The following is a 14426-nucleotide window of genomic DNA, read 5'->3' as shown; positions in this document are numbered from 1 at the left end:
TTGGACAATTTATTTGTGGATATGTTTAATCCTCTCTAATTATAGATTTATGATTCTCCTTATTTATGTAAAAGTTAAAACTTAGGGTTTTTTCATGTTCATTTCATGTTTCTAATTAATTGTGTAATTGTGTCCAATCAAAAGCATATATTACCATTTACAATTGCAATAGATATGATACGTCTTCAAACACAAGAAACAAAATGTACCCCATCCCATATGTAGAACTAATAACTTGTCAAATTAATTTGAGAGGAGAGGGACTGTTTGTAAAGAGGGTTTTGCTGTTGAAGTGTTCAAATTACTGACCTGTAAAATGAACAGAGTCACTTTTTCGGGAAGCCGCTTCGACGCTCAAGTCAGTGATCGGAAACGTGAAACAAGAAATAAATGAGTAGTTGAGAGGATTTTTGATTAGAGAAAGCTTACCTTTATTGGTAATAAATAAAAGTATTTATAGGGCAATAAATGACCTAGGTTGATTGTCCCAAGGTTATTTTGATAATTTCATCCTTGAGGTGGGCTCTCTTAAAGTATTAAATGACTTTATGGATTTTGGGCCTTTTTGACTTGGCCCATTAAATTAGAGCTCATTGATTCCATAACATATTTAATCTAGATATAAGACGCATCTTACGATAAGACTGTCTCATACAAACATTTATATTGTCATAATGGAGAACTAAACACACAAGAATCCTCATTAGTGTATTACACAAGCATAGATTCATTAAATGTTCAATAGTGGTCCAACTCCTCATATTTTATGCCTTTTCACTCAAGTAATGTTATATATGTTAAAATAACACACATCTGATTCCACATCAAAATATTAGAGAGAGATTAACTAACATATACACTTGATATGCTACTTCTCTTAATACAAGTTGATTTTAGAATGGAACCTCATTACGTTTATATACCACCAACTTTTCTCGGATGTAGATCTTGTTGTTTACAAGCCCGTTAATAAATTTATCAATATATACACCTAAAACAATATGTACTTCTGCAGTTGTACACTATGGAGTCAATTTTGGCATGTAGCTATCTCGGATGCTGCTCAAATGGTGGACTGTTTACTGTTGTTTGGTTGACTAATATGCTAGGTGTGTTATGTTGCTGTTATTTCTGCTGGGTTGTATCGAATCAGCAACGCTGCTGATGTTTCTGCTGTTACGGATGAGCATCTCTATCATGTCGAGTTGCTACTGGTCTTGGCCTCCGTTGCTAGTTGTCTCAGTAGGATCAACTTCTGCTGCACTGATGTGCTTCGGTGATGCTTGACGTTGTTGTTGATTGCCTTTTGTGTTTAGACGCGTATTCTGATGGCTCTTTTGCAATGGATGCAGCTACTGCTCGAGCAGATCTTCGATACTGCTAGTCCTGGTATCAGGTTGCTGGTGTGCTGTCGATTGAAGTTGGTCTGCTTCTGCTTAATATTGAGGAATAAGTTTGCTGCTGGTTTTTTGCATGGCTGATTGTGCAGTCGGGAGATGCAACAGCTTAAAGTCTAATGTTTTGCTCTTTGGTATTCCATTGATTCTTTGCAATATTCCCATTTTGATCAAGATCAAACCCGAAATTCGTGGAAAATGAAGAAACCAAAGACGAACCCTAGATTTTTCAAAAAGGAAGAAAAATAAAATCAAACCCCAGATTTTTCGTAAAAAAGGAAAGTCAAAGATCCAACCCCAGTAATAAACAAAATTGAAAACTACAAAAATCTAAAGTAGTAATCATTGAATTAATGCAATTAAAAAATTAAATCATGTTCAAGAAAATCTAAAGATGAGTAAACTTACATATTTGATATAAGTTAATGATCATTGAATTAAAAAATTAAAAAATATTAATGTGCAATGAAAAATCTTCGAATTTGTTCAAATTGAGAAAGAGTTTTTAGGGAGAGGACAAAAAAAAAAGGAAAGTTTGAAAAACAAACAAGAGAAAATAAAATAAGTTAATGATCCTTCGTTGCGCATTTCCTCTTCTGATCCAAACAATAATATCCCGCATTAATGTACTAAATATAATTCAATCATTCTAAATTAGGTTACGTTTACATATAAATTTAACATCCCGAAAGTACAAAAAGGAAAACTTCTTAAAGCATTAAATATTGAGTTAATTTGTAAGTATTTAAATTCTAAAAATAATCCAATCATTCTAAAACTAGATTGCATTTACATGTATAAATTTATTAAAAAGTTTTTGTATGATATACATGTAAAAATGCTATTTGACAAACTAAATCTCCTGTCTAAACATGCAAGAGAAACCAAAATGACCAGTCTTATAGTCTATACTATGTCACCTCAACAAGGCAGCAGAACTTGCCAGCACTTTTGATGTAGAAACCTTTGTAAACTGAAATCCAAGTTCAGTAAGACAAATAAATTGAGGCTTGAAACAAGCTCAACATCATAGCTCCCAGCAACTTATTTTCCTAGATTTTGCGCGTCGCATGCTTGATGGCTCCCTACTCGAATGCAAAAGAAAACATAATCAAAATCCAATTGAGTATGGTGGACAAAACTAACCATTGCAATTAACAGTTCAATTGAGAATGTGGAACGAAATACATCATTGCAAGGATTAGTATAAGTCTCAAGAACTAGTAGTCCGTCAAAAGGGTTATGAGTGCATAATTAAACGATAACAGGCATTAGCCTTACCATGGGAACAGGGTGTTTCTCCAGTAGACACCAGCGAGGCAGAGCCTGAGCGAGGATCAACGTTATGTGCATTTGGGATGCTATGACTTGCATGACCAGCAGATTGAGGAAACTGTTCCCTATCCGAATCTGCTATTTGGTTAGTGTTTCTCACACGAGGTCGCTTTTCTTGATGTCTGAGACTTGTTTCAAATGCACAGGGTTCGGAGCTTGCACTGCGTTTCCACGATGGCTGCCTCTTTTCTTTCTCCATTTTCAATTCCTTGATGCGTGCGAAAAGGGGATCAGGTGGGAATTTTGACTCGAGTTCAAAATATGTTATGCAATTAGTCACAAGTGTGAGAGTTTCCAGTTCCATCTGTTTAGCTTCAATCTGCAACAAAATCAAAGAGTGATAGTTAGTTCATCGGAAGCATTAGACAAACATAATCACATCCTCAGTTTTAAACAAAGGGGAAAATCACAGAATTGATAAATTGACAAGAGTAGACAAATATGCAAGCAACTCTGTCACTCCTCATTCATTTGTAATCCCAACCCTCAAAACAAAACAATGATAATGGTAATAAGTACGTATTCCTGCTTCGCTGAAATAAGTTGTAGAGTATCCAAAAGGGATCCTCATACTAGGTACCGACCCTTGAGAAACAACATATTGCTGATTAGATCATACTGAACGCCTTATCACACTGCAAGTGAATCAAATCTATCAAACCCTTACTATCTTTTCATGTGGCTACAACAATCAAAATCAATGTGCCATCTACAATGTGTTGTTTTGATAACAGAAATTGTGATCTCGAAACTAGTTACCTGTATAGAAATATACCATGAACCTATTCACATGTTTAAATATTAAACTAGTCCACGTGTGTTGATAAATATTGATTGATGTGCAAAGATTTTAGTGAAAAAAACAGAAATATCAACCAAAAAATGAACTAGATCATGCCCAAATTTCTGTTAAGCATCCAAACTCGCGCTGCCATAGGATTGCATGAGCAAGACAACCAAAACATAGTTGCTACGTTTGAGTTTATGCACAAGTTCAAAAAGATTTAGATAAGTGTAAATACCTTCGATCTAAACGATCTATCCTTGAGTTTTTCATTCAGCTTTTGTTTCAAACGGGTCAAGCGATCTTTTAACAGGGGCACAGGTTGAAACTGGTTTTCTAGCTTAAAAACACAGATGAACTTAAATGCTGCAAGCCATGCCCCTTTTTGAAGTAAATATTTAACATGATCTGCTCATAGTAAAAAGTTTCAGGGATAATCAGAAAACATAGTAATAAATATAAAAGACAATTGGAATTATCACCATAGAATAGGCAAAAATAAAATTTGTAGGTTAAACAGAGACTCAGCAAACTAGTAGACTTTTACCATATTTCGAGCCAAGTATTAAAATAAACATTAGTTCTAAAATTGGTAAACTCCAATAAAATATACTATTTACCTGGAATCCTATTTAGAAATCCTAATGTATCGCATAAAGATATATGGTTCTTGTGCCGGTAAACCTCATGCCAAGGCGCAATAGATTTGTATAAACCAGTAAAAATGTCGAATAGCTCCTCTTTGTCATAATCATTTGACAATTTGAAGGCAGCTAAAAACTGTAAAAACCCATATATGTCAGCGGGAGTGTCACTTTTCCCATCTTTCATCAAAGCCTTCATAAAAACAGCAATAAATGTTGCATCATCCTGCACGTCACGTGCAATTGAAGGAGATAACTCTGTTAGCAACTCCAACAGAAGTATACAGGTACTCTTATTAGCAGCATTTTGATTGTTTGGAAATTTTATATGGAGACTTCGACAGACATCAAGAACAATCTTTGCAGAATCAGGTGACGATCTAAGAGCATCCAATATCTTTTTTTGCAAAATATTTAGCTCTGACACATGGTCAATTAGATATGATCTAATACCTTCTGCATCCATATTTCGAAATAAGCAATAAATATTACTAGTGATATGCGACGAGGATGACTCTGAAACACGTACTACTTCACTTCTTATTCGGTAGATATGTGAGTCAGGTAGGTTGTGACTCACAGGTGTCGAACTTCTGCTCACTAAACATGAAAACAGCGAAAACAAGTCATCAATGAGGTTATGTAGAGGTCATCAAAGTAAACACTAGCACTTAACCCACAACATTTTTCAAAAAAAGAAACACATCATAACTCTTTTGGATGCTCATGGATCTCAAATTGATCAATAGCATTAAAGGAGTTTAGTGTTTATGTGAGACAAGATTAATGATCTAAAAGATAGAGAGTAACTAAGTCATGATAATAATGTTAAAAAAAGGCATTTAATTAACTATCAATGAGTCCGAGATACATTAAAAAAAAGCCAAGTAGATCATCAAATTCACCTAAAACAGGATCAAACACCCCCCCCCCCCCTCCCAATGGATTCACCAAAAATATGAAAAATAAATACGATGTATCAATATCTAGGTACAAAATACAAATCATGTATTTTATCTAGCAAAAAAGATATCTAGGTATAAATGAAAGTAAAAACTAGAACTTCGCGTTTTGAAAAAAGAAACACACCATAAATTTTATTGGACTCTCCTCGATACATTGATCAATAGTATTGTAAAAAGAAACTCTACCAATGAGTCCGAGATACATTAAGAAAAAGTCGTTACTTAGATTATCAAACTCACCTAAAACAGGATTAAAACGACCCTATGGATTAACAAAAACATGAAAATTAAACATGATCTATCTATATCAACGTACAAATCATGTATTTTATCAGAAAAGGTAATATTCAGATAAAAATCAAAGTAGAAACTAGCACTCAACCAACAACTTAAAAAAAACACACCAATATTTCTTTTGGACTCTCTCGTCCCTCGATCTCACATTGATCAATAGTACTGAAAGTGATTAGTGTTTATCCTAGAGGAGATTAATGATCTTAACGGAAACTAAGTCATGATAATGACGTTAAGGGATGACATTTATTTCACTATCAATTAGTCCGAGATACATCAAACAAAGCCATATATTTAGATAACAAATGAACCTAAAACAGGATTGAAACCCCCTAATAGATTCATCAAAAACATGAAACTTAAACATGATGTATCAATATCTAGGAAGAAATCATGTATTTTATCTGAAAAAAATGATATCTAGGTACAAATCAAAGTAGAAACTAGTAATCAATCCATAAATTATAAAAATAAATACACCATAACTTTGTTGGAACATCCTCGATCTCACATTGATCAATAGTACTGAAGGCCTTTGGTGTTTATGTATGATGAGATTAATGATCTTAACGATTGGTAGAAACTAAGTCATGGTGATGATGTTAAGGAATGGCATTTATTTCACTACCAATGAATCCGAGATACATCAAAAAAAAGGCATGTATTTAGGTAATCAAATGCACCTCAAGCAGGAATAGAACCCCCCCAATGGATTCACCAAAAACATGAAAATTAAACATGATGTATCAATATCTAGTAACAAATCACTGTCGCAAAAGACTCACAATTCACATAGATCATAATTCATATCATTACAATAGATAAAAGTTTTATTTCAGTAAAAGCAATACTATCAATCCTGCATTTCTAGTCTAGATCAAAAAAGCAGGGAATACTCCTTGGAAGAGAGTAATTAAATCAAGTAATGCTCACCCAATTGCATCTCGGTGGAGCCTTCGAGTCGATAAGGCTCATTTGATTGCTTCTCTTTTGATTCTGAAGTTTGACAGCCTTCATCAAGATGTTTCCCCTGCATTAAAAACTTTTCTTTCCAATTCTCATCAAATTTCTTCTCTTTCAAGTCCAATTTCATTTCCATCTCTTGAAAATATTCCTTCATTTCTTTTTCTTTCAACTCTAAGGCCTTAATTTTCTCATTAACATCTTTGGTCTTATCCTTAATCCTTACTGAATTCTCCTCAATCTCCTTCTCTTTTGACTCAAGTTCCTTCCATTGATGCTTCATCATCTTCTTTTCATCATTGATCCTCTTTTCTTTCAACACCAAGCCCTTTGTTTTCTCATCAACATCTCTGGCCTTTTTCTTAATCCTTACTGAATTCTCCTCAATTTCCTTCCATTGATCCTTAATCTTCCTCTTTTCATTGAGTAAATTTTCAATTTCCTCATTGACCCTCTTTTCTTTCAACTCTAAGGCCTTCGTTTTCTCATCAAAATCTCTGATCTTATTCTCAACCCTTATTGAATTCTCCAAAATCTCCTTCTCTTTCAACTCAAGAACCTTCAATTGATCCTTCAACATCATCTTTTCATCAACCAAATTCTCAACTCCTACAGATTTCTCCTCAATCCCCTTCTCTTTTGACTCGATTTGCTTCCATTGATCCTTAATCATCTTCTTTTCATTCACTAAACTTTGGGATTCTTCATTGATTCTCTTTTCTTTCAACTCAAGCGCATTGTATATCTCATCCATCTCCTTCTCTTTCAATTCAAACTCTTTTCTAACCTCCTCGAATCTCCGCTCATTATTCTGTACAACCAGAACCCTCTTACTCAATTCACTCCAATTGACATTCAGTTCTTTCTCCTTCTCCTTCACAGCCTTCTCCCATTCAGCGACCCTCTTTTCTTCAACATCAATAGCTCTTACTCGCTCAAAGTCCACCAAAAACTCCTTCTCTTTCTTCTCCAACACATTATAACGCTGCTTCATTATGTTCTCTCGCAAACCAATTGCTTTCGAACGCTCATACATCGCCGTCTTTTCTAACTCCATAACTTCCTTCCACTCCTTCATTTGATTCTCTCTCATCTCAACCATTTTGATTCTATCACTCAACGAATTCCCTTCTAAAATCAATTCCTTCTTCTTCAAATTAATCTCACTCTCTAAATTCTGAACTTTTGCTTTCATCATCTCAATTTCTGTTTCCTTCGTCTTCAGTTCATTGATTCGAATCTCAAGTGACCGCTGAGTATGAGAAAAAGAATTCTGTAAATTCTGCCATTGATCGCCAAGCTCGGTGATTGAAGCAGAGTGACGCTGGAAATCTTTGAAGGTCTCACCAAGTTTATGCATCAACATTTTTGATGCCCTAAGATCATTGGAAGTCTGTTCTGAGACAGACATTGCTGATGATGAGATTGCACTAAATTTGAAACCCTCAAAATCTGCTGAGTGATGGACGCAAGAGAGAGTTTATGAAAGAAGAATGATTGACACAATTTGACATAATCACTTGTGTTCAAGAAATATATATGTACATATAATATATATAGGGGCTGTTAGTTTTTGGTCCTATCCGAGAATTATTTTGACGTGGAGAGTGTGGCGGCGTGGCGGATTTTGTCTTGGTGTAGAAAATTGAATCAAACTAGATGTTCATTCGCGGGCTACTCGTCAGGTTTGATCCACTCACCTTAAAATACGGATAAATTTGGACAATATTTTTCAAAAAAAATTTAAATTTAGACGGATAATACCCGTCCGTCAAAATAAATAAGCGGATAGTGACGTCAAAAAAAATACATGCGGGTATACCCGTCCCCGCTAAGTTTAATATATTAATTATTAAATAATTAATTCTATTGATTATGAAATTATTAGACTATTGACCCAACTTTAGTAATTAGAGTTCATATCTATTTTAATAATTTTTTATTTATTATGATTATAGAGGTATATGTCTGGATTTCGTACTCCGTAGTAAGATAAATCGATGATGCAATGTTTTTGTTGGATTATCCAACATAATGTTTATATTCATGTAATTTGAGTATTTTTGGACGATGTACTGTATTTTAATTGTTATTAAAAGTTTACTTTATACTTTTTATTATATTTTTACTTTTTATATATAATAAATACCCGCCTATCCGTGGGTTCCGCCCGCTTTAAAAATGGGCGGATAACGACAAAAAATATATGTCCGCAAATGCATATATATATATATATATATATATATATATATATATATATATATATATATATATATATATATATGGTCAAGTTCAAGTACGAACTATGCTTAGTGTGAACCGTGCCAACTTTATTACTTTTTTGGAAATATATATATATATATATATATATATATATATATATATATATATATATATATATATATATATATATATATACATATATATATATATATATATGGTCAAGTTCAAGTGCGAACTGTGCTTAGTGTGAACCGTGCCAACTTTATTACTTTTTTGGAAATATATATATATATATATATATATATATATATATATATATATATATATATATATATATGGTCAAGTTCAAGTGCGAAGTGTGCTTAGTGTGAACCGTGCCAACTTTATTACTTTTATATATATATATATATATATATATATATATATATATATATATATATATATATATATATATATATATATATATATATATATATATATATATATATATATATATATATATATATATATATATATATATATATATATATATATATATATATATATATATATATATATATATACTACTTTCAGTTGCAAATTGGAGTGAGGCACAAGTTTTAAATAAAAATTTTTCCCTTCAAAATGACAATTTTACCCTTTTCTCATGGGTTCCAACATATTCGATTTTATTCATGCAATAGGACAAAAAATTGGGTTTGTTAATGGGAGGGATAAAATGATTACTTTACGCAAATCCTATTTTTTGGTTCTTCAAATCCTCATTTTTTACATTGAAATTACAAACTTAAAATCAGATGAAAATAAGATCAACCTAAAAAAACCCCAAAAACTGATTTTAAAAAGCACACAAAAATGAGATTAACCAAAAAAAACCCCCAAAATCTAATTAGAACAAGCACAGAAAATTTGATCAACCAAAAAATCCCCAAAAATTGATTAGAGAAAGCATCAAAATGAAGATGATACAGTCAAAAAACCATACAACAATAACCCAAATTCAACTCTTGTATCAACCAAATAAAACCCAACAATAATCCATGTGAAGATGAAGAATGCCGATAAACCCACAAAAATTATATTCTACTCATGTTATCACATGCATAATAGGTAAATAAGGGTTTGATTGTGGGATTACTCAAGGAAGATTGCTGGACGAATAGGGGTGATCAGAATTAGGGTTTAATATCATAGGAAGTAAATAAGAAATATATAATGGGATTGAGACATGGGTTTATGAAGGGTAGCTGAATAATTTTTCCATTTTAGAAAAAAATCTGTTAAAGTAATTGAAAGTAGATAGTGTATGGATGAATTAAGGTAGTTGAAGTAAAAAGATAAAGATTAATAATGATAAATTACGGGTAAAAATAGAAAATTGTATAGTTGCTGTTTATCAAAAAGAATAATGTTGTAAGTAATATGGAATATCTAAATATGAAAAGTGTTCCAAGTAATAATATATATATATATATATATATATATATATATATATATATAATTTTAAAATAATAATAATTCTTTTTTTTTATTTTTATTGTTATTATTTTGATGCCTACTTACTATATCTTTAATGCTTACGTACAACATACTTAATGCCCATCAAATAGTATTTAAGTACTTATAATATTCTAAATGCCTACTTATAATATTACTTTTGCTTTCTTTTTTGACTAGATAGACTTTTCTTCTCTTTTTTTTTTTTTTTTCTTTCTCTTAATCTACATACGTACCCTACGTAATAATGGAAAAAAAAGTTGTGTATTTTCCTTAGAACAGAAAAGAAGACATGCATTCACCACCTAAATGTGATTAAATTTCCGGACCAAAAAAAAATGTGATTAGATTTCGAAGAATAGTCCCAGAATAGACCAAGTACTACTCAAGACTTTCCTGATGAATAACTCATGCACGAGTGATTATGCATATGTTAATGATGTGTCAACTTTTAATTCATCTAAAGTCGTGTTTGAATTACAATAAACAATTTATGTATAAAATCAACATCCATATTCATCGTTCAAATTTGCTATTCTAGTAACACAATATATTTACCTTAAAAGAGGTTATTTTTTAAAAAATAACCATAAATCCAGACCATTAGCAAACTTAAAATATAAATTTCAAAAATTACATAAATAAATTCAACTTAACTCTAAAAAGCATTAATAAATCAAAATTACACATAATACACAAAAATACTAACCAAATAAAATATTTTAATCAATAGAAATTACCTTAAGATAAAATTAGATGACAATAATAATGCTTAAAGTGAAAAACAGTAGTTGAAAATATTGTTTATAATGAAGCAAGAAAATTAAATCAAAATAAACTCTATTTCCATTGGACAAAAATTTTATAATACAACCAAAAACTTTTATGAAATCATCATTAAAATTTAATTATTAATCCAACAATCGTTACTAATTACTCATCACTCATCAGTAATCCCCTACGAATGTAATGAACAACTAGATAGATCGATGGATAGAAAAATAGAAATAACGATAAAAATAAAAGAAACGATGGACAATTAGATAAATATATATAAACCAGTTCCAATTTAATTTACATTTGAAGAGTCAAAACCCCTTCCCTTGTTTATGAATAAAATTTACAGCCATGGTATGAGGTCGAAATGCCAGGCTTCCGAATACTCAGGAAGCGTAAGCAGATCAGAACCCCAACAAGGACCAACTCCATAACCTGGGCCATTCATTGCAGGCATTGTTCCATGTTCCCACATCGGGCATATGTTTGGGGCAGTTGTCGCTGAATGTCCAAATGAACGGGGAATATGTTGAGCAGAGGATTCCCTATCATGATGTACAGAAGCTGCTTTTTGTGGAAGAGGAAGCTTTACCGGCTGTTCTGGACGAAGTTCTGCACTGGTACTCCTTTCTTTCTCTTTTTCCAATTCTTTCAAGCGCAGTTCAAGAGAACTCGGCGGGAATTGAGACTCGAGCTTAAAACTGGCAATGCATTTTATTAAATCTCGGAGATTGCTTGCCTCAAGACATGCAGCTCGCTTCTGCAATGAGAGGAAAAAGTATTTCATAATTTCTACACCATACCAAGTAGTGCGAGTACCAAAATTGTATTAAAAAAAAAATCGGTCAGAAACATTTCACAAAAATGTCAGTCCTATTGCTTAACAGGAACGGACAAGACCAATATCTACAACCTTTGAATACATTTGAGTAAAATGATCGGTCGCCACAGGAAAAGGTAAAATTTTTACACAACTTCAAATGAAATTACCAGAAACTTCACAGTTCTGCCAGACGATGAGGATTGAAACCACAAAATCCACAAACAAGCATAATCAAGCAAGGACATAAATAAACACTGATAAGGACGTATCAAACGAGGGGCAGACAGCTTTTAGAATAGGATTCTTTTTGATCATGATTCAAATCGTCAACGTGGTTGATGTCAAAAAACATTTGGTCATCAACAAAAGACGAGAGATGAATTGATGACAGAATTAGGAGACTAAATTTGCTTCGGACAACAACCATCTCTGCTAGAAAAAGATTGGGACAAGCCTTCAATAGAAAGAAACTAGGTTGAATTAAATGTACCCACAAACGATGAGATATAAATGTTCAATTCATTCCTCCAACTAGGGCTAAGCTCAAGATGACAGGGTATCAAGCATAAAACAATAACAAAATATGGAAGAAATAGATTATCAGTGATCACTAGTTGAATAAGCTTTATTGTTTGTTTTTTACTACTTGTTTATTCAGGAATTATTTTCAAATTGTATGTTTATATAGACCATAAAACTGTTCATAACCAGCCAAAAGGCCCAAAATATCATGAACACCCATCTTCCCTTTTCCCAACCTTATTTAAAATATATCTAAGGTCCCAATGACATCCGCAATTCCCCATGAAATATATCCTCAATAACTGTCCTAGAAAAAGATATCCGAGTCTTGAAGCATCCACTACATAACCATTTAAGTCACGCTTCCATCACTGAAGTGATTTTGGAAAAAATTTAGTGACAAGAATTTTCAAAAATGAACTCTTGACATTGGGCCAACCAAATCCAACATTACCGAAACAACCCAAACCGTAAAACAACCTGAACTGAAGTTTGACCCAACCCAAAAAAAAATTACTCAACCCAAAACCCGCACACCTAATCGTTTTGACATGTTTAAACTTGGATCACATCTGTGTATAAATTTTACCAGCAATCGAAAACACTTAAATGAGCAGAATTATGCTGATTATAAAATTTACGCGGTTCAAAGCTAAATTAGCTAAGTGATAAAAGTAGTGCATCATCATCTCGACCATAGCTAGTGGCTACAATTAAAAGACAATGTAACAATGTTTGCTTAAATTAGTATGAGCTACATCATTGCTTCCATATAAGTACACCTAGATTATCTTAGTGGATCCTTAGTCCTTACTACAAACCTTAAACAAACAATTCATAAATCTAGAGCTCATAATGAATACATATATATATATATATATATATATATATATATATATATATATATATATATATATATATATATATATATATATACATATACTTCCTCTGTTCAGTAATTGTTGCTACAAATGCATGGGCACATAAATTAAGAAAAGTGATGACCTACAATGTAGCTTACTGTTTACACTATAGAGTATAATGTTTTATTATTGTTAATTGAAAAAAAAAAGGAAAATAGGTTGTTAGGTTAAAAACATAATTTCAGATTATAAAAGCTGATTTCAGATTTATTTCCCCCAAAAAAGATTTTCCCACCCAAATATTAGATATTCCCTCCAATATTACAAATTTTCACCAAAAGTACAAAATTTTACACAAAAGTCAACATTAAATTTTCAACACAGTTGATCTGTCTATAAATAGATCAAACTGTGTATAAAACTTCAACACTTCTTCAATTCAATTCCTTCATTTGCTGTCCTCCCCTTTTAAATTGTTCATAAGAATTTAAATCCAATCTTATTTCTTTCATCAATTCTACAAAACCAACAACAAGCAATCAAAAATAGCAAATGGCTGAGGTTCAAGTTCAATAAGAGGAATTCATTAATCCTGATATTGAGGTTTTTATTTCTTACTTTGAAAACCTTAATATAGATTCTGAATATGACATTTATGATGATTGATGAGTACACAAGTGAAAATTATGGAAACATAGATGTCAGTTTGACTTTAGAGGAACCCATAGTCAAACATTAACAGAGGAGGAAACAGAAACTGAACTGAACCAACAGCAAACATCAAGACAGCAACTAGTGGGTTATATGGGGGAACTATCAGTTTAGACCAGAAAGTTAATTGTACAACAGTTAACTAGTTTGTCTAAAGAACCAAATAGACGTTTGCCATGGGGTACAATAAAAACAATTGCATTGCAACATAAATATATCAACATAAAAACAACATGCAAGAGTATCAAAGGAAAAATCGTGCGACTCATTAACTGATGTCCAAAGAGAATGTATGAAATATGATAATACCTTTGGTTCGTGGTATGATCATTATTATTTGAATTGTTGGGAATTAAATTCTATTGATGATCCTGATCAAGAACCCCCACCTTGGTACTACGGTTTACCAGATGAGGAGGATTATGCATTACTTGACAAGGTGGAACCTAAGCCAAAGCGGCCACGCAAGACGACAATCCGTGGTCTTAACTCATGAGCATTCTAACATTTATTTAATTATTTTTGATGATGTTTATGCTTATCGAAAATATTGTGTTGTTGGCTATGCTATGTAGTGTGTCCCATACTAATGTGCTTTCTCAATGATGATTGTTATTTGCTTGATGAA

At 32.2% G+C, this 14426-nt stretch overlaps 2 protein-coding genes across 4 annotated transcripts in view; both read right to left on the bottom strand.

Annotated features, from left to right (window-relative positions):
• Positions 1-688: 688 nt before the first annotated feature.
• LOC130796876 (uncharacterized) lies at positions 689-7906 on the bottom strand. Of its 2 annotated transcripts, XR_009038767.1 has the most exons (6): positions 6353-7900; positions 4137-4760; positions 3755-3924; positions 2679-3051; positions 2318-2482; positions 689-1617 (listed from the first exon to the last, which is right to left on the bottom strand). XR_009038767.1 is itself a non-coding variant. In XM_057659297.1 (5 exons), exons 1-5 carry the CDS (start codon positions 7791-7793, stop codon positions 2442-2444), a joined length of 2649 nt encoding a protein of 882 aa, XP_057515280.1. In that variant the 5' UTR covers positions 7794-7906; the 3' UTR covers positions 2123-2441. The 2 variants fall into 2 exon arrangements, 1 of the variants encoding a protein (XP_057515280.1); XM_057659297.1 differs by lacking the exon at positions 689-1617 and having other exon boundaries at positions 2123-2482; positions 6353-7906.
• Positions 7907-11096: 3190 nt separating this feature from the next.
• LOC130796875 (FRIGIDA-like protein 5) overlaps positions 11097-14426 on the bottom strand; it is an 18891-nt gene continuing 15561 nt past the window's right edge. For both annotated transcript variants that reach the window (XM_057659296.1, XM_057659295.1), the window contains exon 7: positions 11097-11639. In XM_057659296.1, the coding sequence (XP_057515279.1) occupies positions 11223-11639 (417 nt within the window). In that variant the 3' untranslated portion in view covers positions 11097-11222. The remainder of the gene's footprint in view (positions 11640-14426) is intronic.

Source organism: Amaranthus tricolor, chromosome 12, assembly GCF_026212465.1.
Source record: "Amaranthus tricolor cultivar Red isolate AtriRed21 chromosome 12, ASM2621246v1, whole genome shotgun sequence".
Classification (NCBI taxonomy): Eukaryota; Viridiplantae; Streptophyta; class Magnoliopsida; order Caryophyllales; family Amaranthaceae; genus Amaranthus; species Amaranthus tricolor.
Note: the sequence above shows the minus strand (reverse complement) of the source record. Positions and strands in the feature narration are given on the sequence as shown.

Bases quoted from the DNA above. Each gene is read 5' to 3' on its own strand.
- LOC130796876 (XM_057659297.1), bottom strand. From the start codon at position 7,793: ATGTCTGTCTCAGAACAGACTTCCAATGATCTTAGGGCATCAAAAATG. The intron at 4,761-6,352 runs GTGAGCATTACT...TTTCATGTTTAG, and splicing joins CTCCACCGAGATGCAATTGG to TGAGCAGAAGTTCGACACCT. The intron at 3,925-4,136 runs GTAAATAGTATA...TACTATGAGCAG, and splicing joins ATTTCTAAATAGGATTCCAG to ATCATGTTAAATATTTACTT.